The sequence below is a fragment of the Meles meles genome, chromosome 6 (genome assembly GCF_922984935.1).
Source record: "Meles meles chromosome 6, mMelMel3.1 paternal haplotype, whole genome shotgun sequence".
Classification (NCBI taxonomy): Eukaryota; Metazoa; Chordata; class Mammalia; order Carnivora; family Mustelidae; genus Meles; species Meles meles.
Window position 1 is genome coordinate 110933449 of NC_060071.1, and position 17863 is coordinate 110951311.

Consider the following 17863-nt stretch of genomic DNA (forward strand, 5'->3'; position numbering starts at 1 on the left):
TAAAAGTATTCTTATATTCTTTGGGTCATCTATGTTTCCATCAACTTCTGTTATTCTGTCTGTTTTAGTTTCTACATTTCATTTTGGAATTTTTCCTGAGGTGTCTGGTGATCTTTGATTGTCCACTCCTATTTAAGCTGAGGCACTGAAGTTTCAGTTCCTGGGTGGGCTTCATTGTACAGTGATAAGGAAGGGACCAGCCATTTTGTTGGGGATCCTGAAATGTTAGATTATGTCGGGCTTCTCTCTGAGATGGTTTGGTTTCCTTGGAGAAGAATCCAACCACCTCCTTCTTCAGAGTGGGGAGGGGGAGGGATTAGAGAATAGTCACACAGAGCTGGAAGCCTTCATCAAGATGACCAATGGAAGGGGGGTCTCTGTACAGCATCTGTCTTCTACTCTCAGTCATATCTGATATCCTGCAGTTTAGAATCTGTTGGGGCAACAACTTCTCTGCTAGCATTCGGAGGAATAGTCACTCAGCTGCACAAAAGACAGCATCTGACCTGCCAGTCTCACTGCATTTTATAAAGATTCTCAACCAATATTCAGCCCTATGACTCATCTCAGCTTCATGGTATTAGTGTTCTCCAATGCCCAAGACATTCCGGGTCTTGTGAAGAGAACCTCTTGCTTTTGTGGAGTGCTTTTTTGCAGGCACTTGCTATTCGTATTCCCCTTCCTGTTAATACCTCTATCCAACTACACCTTCCAAAAATTTGTTGATGTTTATTACCTGTGGAGATCTTCTCTGCCAGTCTCTATATCTGTGAGTTTATAATATTTTTCCCTAAAAAAAAAAATCTTTTACACATATTTGTTATGAAGTTTCACTAGGGAGCAAAGACAGATGCATGTTTTACCCATCAGATTTAACCAAAAGTCATTACATTGTTTTTTATATGTACCGAGCTGATTCTATCCTCCATCTTAGTGCTTACAGGTAAAGCGTATTTTTCTACTCTCTAGAACACATTGCTCTTATGTTCCCCTTTCTACCTGTCTCTTGCCTTCCTATCTTTTCTCTACTTTCTTTAGTAGAAAAGAAAAAGAGACTCTCTTTTCTTTGCCTCAAGAGAATCAGAACTTGTAATATATGATAACACATTGCTTATTTTCATACTCATCCTGTTTCTTACATCCTCCATCTTAGCACAAGAAAGGATGGGAGGAAATGTTGGGAGAACAGAAAATTGGGGATGGAGTACATGTGTATGATGACTCTTGGTAGAAGTAGCAAAAACCCAAAAAAAATCTACCTGAGTTAACTAAATGAAAATCTGGCAAGAAGTGGAAAATCAATGGAGGAATGGCAACCAGACCAATTATCCAAAGTACTTATTCTTATAATCTCACATTCTTAAGAAATTTTTATTTAAATTCAATTTAATTAACATATACCATATCATTCATTTCAGAGGTAGAATTTAGTGATTCATCAGTTGCAGCCCATGGCCAGTACTCATTACTTCAAGTGCCCTCACTTGAAGCCCATCACCCAGTTACCCCTTCCACCTCCTCTCTAACCCTCAGTTTGCTTCCTATAATTAAGAATCTCTTATGGCTTATCTCCCTCGCAGCTTTGTCTTATTTTATTTTTCCTTCCCTTGTTCTATGTTCACCTTTTTTATTTCTTAAATTCCAAATATGAGTGAAAACATGGGGTATTTGTCTTTCTCTGACTTATTCACTTAGCGCAATAGCCTCTAGTTCCATCCACATCCCTGCAAATGGCAAGATTTCATTCTTTTTGATGACTGAGTAATATCCCATTGTGTGTGTGTGTGTGTGTGTGTGTGTGTGTGTGTGTGTGTGTGTGTGTGTGTGTATCTCACATCTTCTTTATTCATTCATCTGTTGAAGGACATCTATGCTCTTTCCATAGTTTGGCTGTTGTGGACATTGCTGCTATAAACATTGGGGTGCAGGTCCCCCTTCAGATCACTAAGTTTGTATTCTTGGGATAGATATCTAATAGTGCAATTGCTAGGTCATAGGGTAGCTCTATTTTTAACTTTTTGAGGAACCTCCATGCTGTTTTCCAGAGAGGCTTTCCCACCAACAGTGTAAGAGAGTTCCTCTTCTTTGGCATCCTCACCAACATCTGTTGTTTCCTTAGTTGTTAATGTTAGCCATTCTGACTGGTGTGAGGTGGTATCTCATTGTGGTTTTAATTCCCTGACGCTGAGTGATAGCGAACATTTTTTCATGAGTCTCTTGGCCATCTGTATGTCTTCTTTGGAGAAATGTCTGTTCATGTCTTCTGCCCATTTCCTGACTGGATTTTTTGTTTTTGCGGGGTGTTGACTTTGATACATTCTTTATAGATTTTGGATACTAGCCCTTTATCTGATAAGACATTCGCAAATATCTTGTCCCATTCCATAAGTTGCCTTTTAGTTTTGTTGACTGTTTCCTTTGCTGTGCAGAAGCTTTTTATCTCGATAAAGTCCCAACAGGTCATTTTTGCTTTTGCTTCTTGTCTTTGAAGACATGTCTAGCAAGAAGTTGTTGCGGCTGAGGTCGCAGAGGTTGCTGCCTGTGTTGTCCTCTAGGATTTTGAAGGATTCCTGTCTCACACTGAGGTCTTTAATACATTCTGAGTCTGTTTTTGTATATAGTGCAAGAAAGTAGTCCACTTTTCCTAACACCATTTGTCAAAGAGACTATCTTTTTCCATTGGATATTCTTTCCTGCTTTGTCAAAAGTTAATTGACCCTAGAGTTGTGGATCCATTTCTGGGTTCTCTATTCTGTTTCATTGATCTATGTGTCTGTTTTTGTGCCAATACCATAATGTTATGATGGTTATAGCTTTGTAATACAGCTTGATGTCCAGAATTGTGATGCCTCCAACCTTGGTTTTCTTTTTCAACATTACTTTGGCTATTTGGGGCTTATCATCTTATATTCTTAAAATTCACTTCGCTTGGCAATTACCACTATTCACTTTAAAATATTTGTTTTACATTTCAACATACTGTGTTTCCATATGATTGTATCTTTTTGACATAGACTGTTCTGATTTCTATCTCCACATTCAGCAGGTAGTCTATTTAAGGTTCTCTCTCTCCCTATGCCCTTCTCCCTCCTTGTGTTCTGTCTAAAATAAATAAATCTTAAAAAAAAAAAAAAAACCCACTCCATACGGTAAAAGGAGTTTTCTACCTTTACAAAATACACAGAGAGAAGCCACATAATACAGTTGCTACTAATTCTTGATTTTAAAGTCTTTAAAAGAGAAAAGGAAAATTTTAACAAGAGCAACAATAAGACTGTGATGTAAAGGAGAAGAAATTAGTAAATGATGCAAAAATTAGAGAAGAGGGAATTAAAGGTGATAGCAAAAGTTTAGACAATTTCACCGACTGATGACCCTCCCTTGTGTTAGAAGAGAACAGTGAAATCCTTACCTGGACTTAAGGTCAATTACTAAGAGCTTCACACATACCTGTAATAATATTACTGAGCTCCTCAAATTTTCCACTTTTGCTTTTGTGCTCTTCTTCTGCTACTTGAAGTTGTGGAAGACACTCGACTAGTTCCTCTGCCTTCTCTTTACGACTTTGTGTTGTCTTAACAAATTTTTTCTTTCAAGAAAATAAAGCTAATTGTGAGCAGAATTTGGAGAATTGACACAATTTACACTCCAAAGCAGAATGTAAGTTCTTCAAGAGGGAGAGTTCTCTCTTAGTGTCCTCTTATCCTGAGAGGCACAGAAAGGTATTTGGTACATACTAGGTATCTAAACAGTATTTTTGGGCTGACTGACTCACTCTCTGACAAATCTACAAAGTAAGGAGATTAGATTCAATGGGCTCGCTAAAGACCCATTCATTTCTCTGGCTCTACTGCTAAGATCCTATGAATGCAACCCTTAACATCTATTTGAGGAAATCTTAGTTGATCATATTTTGTGTGTGTGGGAGAATAGGGAATAAAACAGAATATACAAAAGTCCTAAGAAGTGTGGGTACAAGTAAGAAATGGGGAAAAAGGCAGAAATAATTATATATATATTTCTACACTAGATGGGCAAAAAGTGTCCCAAACAAAACGTGAAAATGCCTGCTTAATTGTTCAGGTCTTATTTAGTTTCAAAGGAAATAATAGTTGGACCTTAGAAAGGTCCAGATGGGACCTTAGAAAGTCAGGGTGGGTTTGTCATGGGGACTACAGCGGAGACAGCCAGCTGACATTTACTAACTATTCTGTCCTTCAATATCAGGACTTCTGGGTTCTAGCACAGCGCACGACTGCCAGCTACAGTGAAAGCAAGCTTTCCTTGCAAGTAGGGTGACTAATGAGTTTGTGAGAAAAAATGGTATGTGCCACTTCTGGGTCCCTCCCCTTCCACAGAAAGCAGCATGTGCCCCCTTGGTCCTTCCCTCCTTCGCCTGGCTGGAAAAGAATGAGAAGGGAAGCTGCCACTCGGATCTGCCTACGGATCCTCATGCTGAGGATGGCGGAGCTGCCCTACCAAGCTTGGACCCCTTCCCTGTGGCCTGTAATGGGAAAGAGACATAAACATTCCTCTCTGGAACGATCACATCAGGGGATCTTCTCAACTAGATACTCAGATTCTTTAGATTTGAATAGGCCATACTTGACCTAGTTTATTAAAAAAAAAAAAATGTTTTTTTTACTTTTTGTTCTGATCCAGGTTGCACACACACATAATCCAAAGGAACCCCTGGGTGCCACAGGGCAATGCTTGTCATGCTTCCCCAAGGAGGTACCCTCACAAAACAGCTGACCAGGGGCTAGTAGCGTCCTTTGATCCCACCAAAGTGATAACTCAGATGGAAGAGGAAGACACCACATGGGCGGATGTGATAGCCCCCCCGGTTTTGAAGTCTCATGCTCCAACAGGAGCCAGCATCGTTTGGGTATACCTTCTAGGTCCCAGAAAGGGACACGCCCACTTAGAAGAGGCACCAAGCCCAAGGAAATCCAATGTTCTAGTTTCTCGCCAGTTACTCTTCCCATCGAGGTACAGCATACCAATCATGGGTCATCCCACACAAGCAATGTTGCCTGATGGTACAACTTTAGTTGTCTACCTTTACCAGGCTCTACAGGAATGACCCAGAAAGTTAAGCCAAGATCAATTTCCCAATAAAGGAGAGAGGGTTGCTAACACTTAATTACACGTCTTGTTTATGTTCCCTGTATTTTGGCAACTCTTTGATAAAACAGCTTATCTGTGCCCTATACAGTGACATGCCAGCCTCATACGTCCCCTCCTGAACTGCCATTAGATCCTTAGGAATAAATTTAGAAAGACAAAAACGTAGATAAAAACACTGTAATTTGGGCGTCTGGGTGGCTCAGTGGGTTAAGGCTGCTGCCTTCGGCTCGGGTCATGATCTCAGGGTCCTGGGATCGAGCCCCTCATCAGGCTCTCTGCTCAACTAGGAGCCTGCTTCCCACTCTCTCTGCCTGCCACTCTGCCTACTTATGATTTCTGTCTGTCAAATAAATTAAAAAAACAAAACACTGTAATTTAATGGGCTCCCTGGGTGGCTCAGTCAGCCAGGGGGCCGACTCTTAGTTTCGGCTCAGGTCATGATCTCAGGGTCATGGGACTGAGCCCTATGCCAGGCTCCACACAGTGTGGAGTCTGCTTGTCCCTCTCCTTCCCCCTTCTGTCCTTCTTCCTGCTCGTGTGCGTGCTCTCTCTCTAAAATAAATGAATAAGATCTTTAAACAAACCACCACCATAGGGGCACCTGGGTGGCTCAGTTGGTTAAGTGTCTGCCTTCAGCTCAAGTCGTGGTCTCAGGGTTCTGGGCTCGAGCCCTGCATCAGACTCTTTGCTCAGTGGGAAGCCTGTTTCTCCCTCACTCTTTGCCTGCCTCTCTGCCTATCTGAGATTTCTCTGTGTCAAATAAATAAAATCTTTACAAAAAAACACACCACCATGATTTAAACCTATTACAATGCAGAATCAGGAATGAATTTTTCCCCACTGCAGTGTTATGAAACTCAATTGTGTCTTATCTATACTGTGTTCTCTAAGGAGAGCTTGGGGGTCTCAGGAGGTATGTGAATGCATGAATTCATCCCCATTGTCTATACCCACTTAGCTGCCAGCACGTCCCTGACAAGAAACCACGCTCTTGTTTCATGCTCTCGGGGAGGGTTTTGGTACCACGTGCTGCTGCCTCTCAGGCAAGTTAGCATTTGTCTCCTGACTCAGTCAGACCCGCAGCTTCTTCAGCTCCTTCAAGGTTCCCTGATTCCTGAGCCACGTGCACACTTACTTCATTGATGGTGGGCTCTGGCCTTTGCGGCAACCCCTTGGAATTGGAGTCTTGGAAAGAAAGAGACTGATGCGGGTCCCAGCCCCTGCTCATCGGGATGCATTCCAGCTCGTCCTGTGACTTCCTGTCCACCTTCCCTTGCCACCTGCCTGCCCTGCAGCCGTCAGGGCCCCACTCCAGACGGGACACTGACAGCCTCACTGGACTGTGTAAGCAGCTCCCACCACTGCAAAAGGTCACATCCTCTAACGGACCTTTATCCTGGGGACTCAGCTTCTCTGACTGAACCCTGCCAGACACAGGGCTGTAGGAGCCAGCGGTCCCACTCATGCTCAGTGTGTCAGCACCAGATCAGAATAATGTAGAAGCCTGTGGCTCCTCACGTCCCTGAACCACAGGCAGAAATGCGACTCCAATTTCCAGTTTGATCTGGGTTACTGACAAGGATTATCAAGGGGAAAGGGGGTTGTTGCTTTATAATAGTGGCACGCAAGCTGCCTTTGTGTGGATTAGACACAAGTGGACACAGCCCTGTGGTGGGCGCACAGTCTGGCAAGTGGGGTGGATGCTGGAAGACGGCCTACAGACCTCACCTAATCGCACTGCTTAAGCCTCAATGCCATGTTACCTAGTGCCCTTACCTCACTGCTGGCTTGATGGGGACTGCCTCCACTGGTTCACCATTAAGCATGATGGTTAACTCAGCCAGCTCCGTCTCAAGAAATACCCGACATGCTGACTGCCTGCTTTCAATCACTTCCTCAGCCACCACTCTGGTTCGAGCTACTTGAACCACTTGGAATACTGTTCTGGCTTCCTCATTGGTCTTCCTGCCTCCAACACTGCCTTCCTAAATTTTACCTAACATAGCAGCTAGAGAGCTCCCATTTAAATGAAAATCAGGTTATTTCAGCCCTTCACCCAGAACCCTCTCCTGGCTTTCCAGCCCAGGCAGAGAAAAGACAAAATCCTCACGATGGCCTATAAAGTGGCAGACCTGGGAATGACCCTCCCTCTTGTATTGCCCCTCAAGGAAGGACTCACTGCCTTGTGGCAAGGAGTGTGGCCAAGTGCCAGCCTCCAGTGGTCGGCTCCTTCAGAGTCTCCTTGGTCATCTAGTGAAGGTCATGCTCTTTGAGGGGTGGCCCCCCAACGACCAATTGAGCAAGGAGGTGGTGCATGGCGGTGGGGGGGAGGGGTCATTCCTGCCCCAGGCAGGGCTCCGCTAACAAACAAGGTGCTCCTTGCTCAGGAGCACCCCACAGAGAGTTTGCGGGTTCCATAATGTCTGATGGTTTCCCCTGCCCGGTCCTTTCACAGGTGTTACTAATAAACCTTTGCACTCCTAGTTCCAGCTCAACGTCTACTTCCGGAAGATGGCTCCCTCTCCTTCCTATCTGCTCCAGCCACACTACCTCCATGCTATTCCCCAGAGGGGACAGTCCTGCCTCAATCTTTTGTGTTGGGCATGCCCTCTGCCTGGAGCCTGCTTCTGCACGTAGCTACCCAGCCCACATCCTCACTGCCTCCAGGACTTACCCTTCTTTCTCTGATAGTCCTCCTTCCCACCGCACACGGGCTACATCACACACTCGCCCTATCCCTGGTCCCTGCTTTATTTTTCTCTATAGCATTTTTCACCACTGAATATGCTAAATGTTCTACTTGTTTATCTTGTTTATTTTCAGTCTCTCTCCGCTGGGATGTGAGCACCAGAAGAGTAGAGTTTTGTCGTCTTTTGTGTGTGCATGACTCAGCATCGAGAATACTAGGCACCCAGACAGATGACAACTGATGGAGAAATACTTCCCACCCTGAGTCCACTCCCTTCCATTTTTTCTAATTTATCTGAATTCGTGCAATGCTTTCTCTCCTTTCTTTGTTCCCTGAGTTGTGCCAGTTTCCATCTCACTCTTCTTACTTCCGGCCAACCCCTTCAGATCCCTCTTCCCTGAGTTCCTAGGTTTCTACGTTGCTGACTTTCCTTGGCACTTCTATGAAATTACAGTGTTTTGTTTTGTTTTTTTAAATTTATGGAGGAGCATTTGATCACAGATGTTATGCATTCCAATACCATCTTTCTGAGTGTTCTCCTCCTGTTGGAAACTTTCGTTCCCTCTTTCACTTGTTTTTCTCCTACTATTTTTGTGTGGAGGACATAGCTGCTCCTTCTCTGTCATTCCTGTTAGAAGGAGCTGCCTTTTCCTGCACCAGTTATCTACAGACAATTTCTGGAGGATTTGGTGGGGATTGTGCGGGGAGGTGTGGGCTTGGGCTTGGCAAGAACTAAACTTTGAAATGTCAGGACCCTCTGCTCCCCCCGCTCTGGCAAGGGACAGTTGTCTTCAAAGAAAGCCCCTCTTTCATGCAGCCAGACCTCTGTTCCTCTTCAAAACGAATCAAGTTCAGAAGGGTTTCTCCCACCATCTCTTTTCTCCTCCTTCCAGTGTACCAAGGTAGGTCTCTCAGAAACACCCCCTCACCTTTCCAGGTAACACCATCACCTTGAAAAGCTGTGTCTTCCATTGTCTTTCCAGAGACCTGCCATCTCTGGGTCCCCTGGGTCCCCTCTGTGCCTTTTTTCTCTACCTTGCTCAGCATCCATGCTCACCCCAGATCGGCTCCTAGTGGCCCCAACTCAGTGGGCTGCCCTGTTTTTAACAAGGATTTCTCCGTTTGGCCTGACTGGCCTGCCTCGCCCTCTGCTGCTTTCCCTGGCCAGCCCAGGTCAGATCGTCGTGGCTCCTTGCTGTCCTCCACCTGTCCCCTTGCTGTCCTCCACCTGTCCCCATGGACTCCGCCAGCACTTCTACCCAACCTGAAGTGTCTAATTTTCTGTTCTAACTGAAAAAAAAAAAAAGAAAGAAAAGAGAAAATGCATTTTTACTCTTTTTTTCTGGAAAAAAAAAAGGATCATACTGAAATTGTAGCCTTGCTCACACTGGAAGATTTTATGTCGACCTGATTAGAATAGCATGAAATATAACCCTCGCCCCCAGAGCCATCTGAAATCATTCTTAAATGTAAAACAAAACTTACCTCATACTTGCTCAACTCTTGAATTAACTTTTTTTCTTTGACAATAAATTTCTCCTCCGCTTGTTTTAATTCTAATGTAACTTTTTCGATCTCTGCCAAAAATTCAGTGATCTCTTTTTCTCGTACAGTGGTCTAACAAGGGGGGAAAAAAAGCCCAAACCTGAAGATTTGCCATTTGCCTTTGTAGCCGTCAGCCTCACATTTTCAAACAGCCAAGAGTGAATGTCTCTTTGCATGAGACACAGCTCCAGTGTTAGCTTCTATTATTTCACAGTTACCACTGAGAGGAACACTTCATTTTCCCTGCAGAGGTTAATTTATTCACCAGACAATATCTATAAGCTATAAGACGAAATGGGGAATGGGAGTGGTGGGGGCTGGCCGGCGGGCAGAGGGCCAATACTAGAGCTAAAGTGATGTTTAGTATCTTTTTTTTTTTTTTTTTTTTTTTTTTTTTTAGAGAGAGAGTTTCCCTAAAAGTTAACATCAAATAAGTTTCTGGTGGCCTGTTTCAAAAGCATCTTCTAGAGAGAAGTGCTACTTTGTTTGCTAAATTCCTACACTTAATACACAACAAATAGATACACTTAAGAAAGTTCAACAATGCACTCTAAACATTGCCAGAAAGGAAAACATCTTTTAACAAGGTAAGGTTGAATTAGGTGTTGAAGGAGAATCGCTGATAACGAGGTAGTAATTCTAAGGCCATACTTAGACTTGGACTTCTTTTACCTCTTGCAATAATTCAGCGCGTCTGAGCTCCGAACTCTGAGTTTTATCTAAAATTTCTCCTATTTCAATTTTTATCTTCTGTCTCCAACGGGCGTGTTTTCTTCTCAAACAAGCTATTCTCCACTGAGTTATAACACTAGAAATTCGAACACAAAGAATCATCGTTAAATTGACATAATGGTTTACTGAAAAGATGAAAGAATTCAAAGCTAAAACAATCTTAATATGATTATACATCCAATAGGACAGTGGACAGACCACACGCGGCAGCTCCCCTCCTTTAGGTAAAGGATAGAAATGGGAAAGGTTCAGTGGCTAAGAGAAGAGACCCAGGCAGGAATAGTAGTGAAATTCCCTAAATTACCCAGAGTGCTAATAAGGGATTTCAGCCTTCTGAGTTCTCCAACTTTTCCCTCCATGGCCACATAAAAAAGCTACACTGGAGGAGGGTAAAAATGTGCAATTGAAGTCTTGTACATGATATTAATAGCAATGCCAACAACAATAAAATACAGTTAAGTTTTTGCAAATACTTCCTAGGTGCCAGGGAGTCATCTCAATACTTAATACAGATCATGTCCTTTACCATTCGTGGTGACCTCACAGGGTGAGTGCTACCATCATTGGCCACTTTGCAGGAATGGGAGGAGAGAGACTGCTAAATAATGTGGCCTTGGGCACAAAACTGGTAGGAGACAGAGCAGCCAAAGCAGCCCATCTTCAGGGCCCGTACATTTATCCGCGCTCCTCTGTCACCTGCCCTACTGGTCCACACCGAAGCCTGGTGAGCAAAAGGTACTGCACCAGTCTTGGCAATTTCACTCTTTGGTGAGTTCACTTGATTGAAATGGGAAACTCTGGTTCTGTTCAATGTCCCAACATCAAAACAACAAACGCATCTAGACCTGAGAGAACTCAAAATTTAATTTAGGAAACTAATTTCCTTGGACTCCAGCAACAAGTATTCTGACTTCCTTCCTACTCTGGAGCACTATTCATTAAGATAAACATATACTACTCATAACACAAATGAATTTTTTTTTTTTTTACCATCTCTGATTTTCTCTTTCCAGGTTATCACTCAGGATTTCTATTTGTTTCCGATAAACCGACTTTGTTGCTCTAAAAACAAGAAAACATATATTGGGTTTTGCATTTGTGGAAGCCAGCAGAATTTATAAAAGACTTGATGTATCATTCTTGTGCACAAGAAGATTACCATCTAATTGGGAGACAAACCAAATGTAGTGAAACAACTAAAGGTCGTGGTAGACTCGGAGAAAATTATTATTTCATACAAGTGCAAGTATTGTGGTGGATACCCAAGGGAGGGAAGAAAAGATTCTGGAGAGACAACTGAGGAAAGCTTATTGGAGTTTAATATTTAACAGAGGGAGGAAGACAGATTCGCAGAATGGAGGTGGAATCCCACAATGGAAAGGGCGTCATCCTTTGCAAAGACACGGAAAAGGAGAAGCAAGTCAAGACTCTTCTGACCAACATGGACTTGCTGCGGACAGAGGACATCGAGGGAAGTAATAATGGTGACATGGGACAGGTGAAGGTCAAGAAACGGGTGAGGAACTTTGGATTCTAGACTGAGTCCTGATTTGGTGCAATGTATAATTGAGAAAGCCCATATAGATTTTTGTACTAGGGTAAGTGACAATTGAGGATGGAAGATTTTCTTGTGAATCTGGGATGGATAGAAACATGAAGAGTCTAACACAGGTTTTAGAAGACTTGATTATTTTTATTCCCTTTTTTCCTATTAAGTGCTTCAGACACAGAAAAATAAAATGTGACTTTGTCTTTTGTAAAATAGAAATATTCATAACTAAAACAGAATAGGTAATGCTGTGAAACTAGAAACAACTGTGTTCCTGCCTTTTTCTCCATTTGAATCCTAGTCTGGGCTCTTGATTTCCTACCTCAATAAATCTATTATCCTCCCCGGAACTGCAAGTTTCTTCACAATGTGCCCCAACCTCAGTGATTTTATTTACTTATATATTTGGTTTAATTCACTGAGAAGTTGAACTAGTTTAAAGTAACACAATAGTAATACACGAAGTCCTAAGTGGAGACCGATATTGGGTTGCAAATTTGGCTCTGAGCTTCCTGGTGCCCAGAGCAATGATGGCATAACAACCAGTTGTGGAATCTCTATTAATCATGTGGAAAATAGGAGCCCTACTCAAACTAATTCTGTTTTCCTGCTCTTTCACAGTGAAGAGTTCATAGTTTCCCTTCTGAAACCAACACGAGAAACAGATGTTTATGTATGTGGTTTAACAGCATAAGGACAAGCAATCCACACATCCTGCATGTTCTAGATTTCTGTTGGTACAGGTCAAAGTCAATCACCGCTATCTTAGTACTATAAGCTAGTTGCTCCACCGCCCTGTATTCAAATAACAAAATATATTCAAATTATAAAAATGAAAAAATATATAACCCCTTTGATCCAGTAATTCAACTTTAAAGGACTTGATTATAAAGAAATAGTTGTACAGGTAGACAGAGATATACATGTTAAAGTATATCTTTATGTGATGTGAACTTAGGATAGTGCTTGTAGTATAGAAAACACGCGCACACACACACACACACACACACACACACACACACACACACACAAAGAAAACACAAAAACAAAGTCCATCAGTAGGGCACTGGTTAAATAAAACAACATAATCTGTAAAAGAATTATTATATAGTTAAAGAAAGAATGAGGAATGAGGTCCCATATGCAGAATTTTGTATTCTTCTGAAATAGTTTTAAAATCAGAAAAGTGTAAAAATTAATACAAACATTCCCCTATACCTTTCACCAAGTTCTCCAAATGTTATCATTTACCATATTCATCATTTCCCACAGATATATTTTTCCAGCTTTTTATTGGGCTACAACTGAAGCATAATATTGTGTAAGTTACCCAAATTGTAAGTGGAAAAATTCTAGTTACAGAAAAGGACAATCCCATTTTTAGATGTACAAACATACTCCTATATGGAAAGCATATATAGCAAACTGTTAACAGTGAGATCTTGGGGGAAGGGTATGGAGATTAGGGTAACTTTTACTCCTCTAAGCTAAACATTTCTATATTTGAATTTTATTTTATTATTTTTTTAAGATTTTATTTATTTATCTGACAAAGAGAGATCACAAGTAGGCAGAGAGGAAGGCAGAGAGAGAGAGAGAAGCGGGCTCCCTGCTGAGCAGAGAGACCAATGTGGGACTCGTTCTCAGGACCCTGAGTTCATGACCCAAGCCGAAGGCAGCGGCTTAACCCACTGAGCCACCCAGGCGCCCCTCTATATTTAAACTTTAAAATCAGGTGCAAGCATTACTTTTTCAACCAGAAAAATTAAAGGGATTTAGAACAGCAGAAATGAATACCATAGGGGGGGGTCAGTGTTGTGACAATGTTCAGGCACGTTCTTGTTACTGGAGTGTTAATGGGTCCATTTCTCATGTCCTTGTATGGACATGTAGCTTGTATGGAACTTAGGACCTGCCTACCCTTTCAATGATAGATTCGATGATAATGACACTTCTAGACTGTAAAACAGAGGGATTGAATGATAAGCCTCCTTTTCTATAAGGTATCAGAAGTTGTCAGCACTGTTGTTACCGTATGTTAAAAAATAAATGCAGAGAAGATGGAGACGAAAAGTTTCAAAGGCCTACCGATGAAGATCATGGAGCGTGACAAGTCCTTCTTCCATATTTTTGATGTCTACTTTTCTTTGTGATAGGAAGTTTTCTTTCTGAGAAACGAACGCCAGTTGTTTCTGATTCCTACCATAAAAAACAAAACAAAACAGAGTTATCCTATGTGGAAGGGTGAAATCATCATTTTCACTCCCCAGCAAGAGAGGATATAGAATCACAAATAAGAATATAAGAAAGTAGGCTGGGAAGTTCAGCTCATAAACTACTAACTGAACAAATGAGTAAAAATAGAAACAAGATCTTTTTGCTAGTCGTGGCTAAATATAAACTTCTAAAAATCCCCAAGCCATGGGAAGAGCATTAATTATTAATTAATAAACCACAAGAAGGATACTATAGACTCCATCCCTCTGAGTGGGGATGTCTCTTGTAATGCATTTATCAATTCTACCATGCTCTTTTGTGAAGAGTGAAGGAACCAGTCATAACAACTTTAATTTTGGGGTTTACCTCTTTCTAGCAGTGTGACCTCAGGAAGAAACTCTGCCTGTGGATGAGCCTCAGTTTCCCCATTCATAAAATAGGGCCCACAAATGCTCACCACGTGTCAGGATTAAATGCAATGAAAAGAGCTCAAGCCAGTGTGTGGCATGGCTCCACGTGGCATTCTATACAAAGTGGTTGTATTCTGTCTCCCACTTGCAGAGAGAATAATGGGAAGCATACAGTTTTGTTCAATGTCAGTTTTTTCCAGACATTGAGAGGGACATTCCTGTAACAGAAAGTGTTCTGTTTCTGTGTCTCATCTTCAAAACTGCTATGGACGGAACTGTGCCCCCCACAGATTCATATGCTGAAGCCCTAACACCCAGGGTGATGGTATTTGAAGATGGGGCTTTTGCGGAGAGATCAGGTCACGATGAGGTGGAGGCCCTCATAAGGAGAGACGCCAGAGAACTTGTCCTCATCCTCTCTCTACTATGTAAAAATGCAGTGAGAAGGCAGCCATGTGCAAGCCAGGAAAAGGGCTCTTATCAGAACCTGACCATGAAGGCACCCTGATCTTGGACACCCAGCCTCTGGAATTGAGAAATCAATTTCTGTTGTTGAAACCACCCAGAGCATGGGGTTCAGTTAGGGCATCCCCAGTTGAAGACAAAAACCAGGAACGACAGTAAATGTTTTAGTGTTACAATTGTTTCTCATCAGCACATTTTATGATTAAAACTGTTAACAGTATTGCTCTGGGGGAAATTTTTGCCTAAAGAACTCCTAACAACAGATTCTCACTATGCAATTCAAATTGGATGAGATATAATGATCGCAAAACTGTCTGCAGCTCCAATACCCCACGGACCACAAAACCAGTTTCACGTCAGTGCTTCCAGACAGTGTAATTACGCTCCCCAGTAATCTCACGTCACCTGTAGTGATGGATTATTACTTAAAGAATTCATGCTTGCAAGATGTTGTTCTGTATTCATTAAGAAACTATTGGTGAATGCCCACTATCTACTAAGCCGTGTTTAAGAAGATATAGGTTTCAGAAGGATCATTCTGGTGGAAGGGAGGGCAACAAGTGAAGGGGGTAAAAGCTGAAAGTGGGGAGAGCTTTGGAGGGACAAACCAGAGAATGGAGTTGGAGAAGAAAATGGGGCATATCTGAGAAACATCGGGGAGGTGGCATTGACTAGCCTTGGTGCTTGAATGGAGTCCAACAGGTAGTAAAAGATAGGAATTTCCTTGAATAACTTCCCAGTCTCAGTGACCAAAGCCTTCTCTGAGATAGGGAATAGAGGTACAGAGCCAGTTTCTGATGAAGGTGGATCTCACAGTTTCTCTAGACAGCCTCATAGGATCAGCAGGATTTTTTTTTTTTTTTTTTGGAGCTGAATTAGAAGTAAATATAATACACACGGTGTTTACGGATCTGATCTGACCCATAGGAGGAAAGCATTACACAGTTCATAGAGAGGCAGATTAGGAGTGTGCTTATGTAATTGGGGTAAATAATATTTCATGGTTGTCAACAGATTTGAAAACTAGGAGAAGCTGAAGTGGAGAGTCACCATTCTGTAGCCAGGGAGGGCACCCCATAACTATGGCAAGCCGATTCATGTACGGATCACGGATAGAAACAAACATACTCTTCATAAATTTTCTGTTTCTGCATAAAAAGTTTATCCTCCTCGCGTAAGACAATCTTATATTGTCTGATAAGAGTCTGAAATTTCTCCCGTAGATCTTTGTTCTGTAAACGATTTTTGTGTAGTTGCTCAGCAATCTAGAAAAAAAAAAAAAAAACCAAAGCAACTGAAGTAGAGGACGTGCTTCACATTTCCTTGAGGGGCGTCAGTCACGCCCACAGCACTGGGCATATTACCTCGCACACAGTAAGTGTGCCGTAAATTTATTGAGTGATGTAATTCTATATCCAATATGCAATTACACACCTTGGGGCCTCTCCTATAAATGATGACAAAAATGTAGAAGGGAAACTGGAGGGGGAGATGAACCAGGAGAGACTGTGGACTCTGAAAAACAACCAGAGGGTTCTGAAGGGGCGGGGGGTGGGAGGTTGGGGGAACGAGGCGGTGGGTAATAGGGAGGGCACGTACTGCATGGAGCACTGGGTGTGGTGCAAAAACAATGAACACTGTTATGCTGAAAATAAATAAAAAAAAATGTAGAAAGGTAGTAAACACAGACGGAAAAACCACGGAATAATGATTCATATTGAAATAAGAACCAGGATTAATAAACTGAGATCATCTGGCAGGATCTGTACATCCTACACTTGGGAAAAAGAAAATAGAACATCAACACTAGCTCTAGCTCAAAACCTCTTGGATGAGATACTATGGCTGCCTCTTGTTAAATACTTCTATTCAAGGACAAAAATAGTGCTCATTAGTAAACTTTGTACTTAACTTTGTACTTAAGATGTTTCTATTGAATTACTTCAAATGAGGTAAGAAAGTCAGGTTTCCTACGAGTCATGGGCTGAGTAGTTCAAAATAACCTGGCTGAGGACTGCTAAAATAGCTGCATGAAAAAAAAATCTTAGAAGTGCTGGAGAACAAACAAGATAATGAGGAATTCTACAAGAAGCTGAGAATCCAGAGTAGTCAATCTAGCACTGAAAACTCCTTTCACTCTGAGGACATTTACCGACATGGAAGAAGACACTTGGGGGAATTTCGCTTTCTTACTTGACAATAGGGGCAGAAATCAACACTTCACAGCTCCCCCAGGTGTTGAGTCTGAGAAACCTTCCACCACTTTAGTCTGGGATCCCAAAAAGCTTCACATCCTGGAGAAGGGGAAGTTGGAAGCTAATAAGCCATGGTCCAGCCTGATTTTGATCACCAGGGAATTTCAAGTTGCATTAAAGTGGCTGGAGATGGGTAATGCCCCAGCCATCTGATGGAAATGAATGGAAGTCTGTTTCTGAGGAAGATACGATCATCCTAAGCTTCAAATTGTTTCTACATTTCTTTTATTCGAACACAATGTCTGGTGTACAGTTTTCCACCAGGAACAGAAGGAAGTAAGACAGCATGAACAAAGATTGGCAGAAACAACAGACTGCAGAAAACAAATCTACAAAAACGTCTGCTAGTGAATGGAAATAGACACTGAACTATATAAGTACTGTGCTTACTATAATCAAAGAAATATTAGAAATACTTGAAAGTTACAGCAAGGAATTAGACATAGAGAAGAATGACAAAGCAGTTTTGAAAATTACCAATTAAAAAACGCAATAGCCAAAATTAAGAGCTGAAATAAGGCCATTCTGCCCAGAATACAGCAGGGGGAGACAAAAGGCAGAAAATACAGGAAAGAGGGTAAAATACATAGAGAAAATGTATATTAGTACAAGTAACTGTACACACAATGTACATAAATACATATAATCAGAGTCTCAGAAGAAGTGGAAAGAGAACGAAATATGTGAACAGATAATGACTAAGAATTTTGCAGAACTTATAAAATACAGCAAATCATGACTTTAAGAAGCCCAATGAATCCCACACAGGAGAAATAAAAAAAAAAATAATACGTGGACATATCATAGTGAAACCAAACTATGTCAAAGGAAACAAAGAAGACCTCAGGTAAATAAGGCACACCAAATTCAT

The 17863-nt window shown here is 41.8% G+C and overlaps 1 protein-coding gene across 1 annotated transcript in view; it reads right to left on the bottom strand.

Moving 5' to 3' along the window:
* Positions 1–17863, bottom strand: part of CCDC175 (coiled-coil domain containing 175) — a 71980-nt gene that overhangs the window by 28754 nt on the left and 25363 nt on the right. The window contains exons 9-14 of the mRNA XM_046009926.1: positions 15866–16002; positions 13734–13844; positions 11087–11158; positions 10037–10172; positions 9305–9436; positions 3451–3589 (exon numbers count right to left, since the gene is read on the bottom strand). Coding sequence (XP_045865882.1) covers positions 3451–3589; positions 9305–9436; positions 10037–10172; positions 11087–11158; positions 13734–13844; positions 15866–16002 — 727 coding nt within the window. The remainder of the gene's footprint in view (positions 1–3450; positions 3590–9304; positions 9437–10036; positions 10173–11086; positions 11159–13733; positions 13845–15865; positions 16003–17863) is intronic.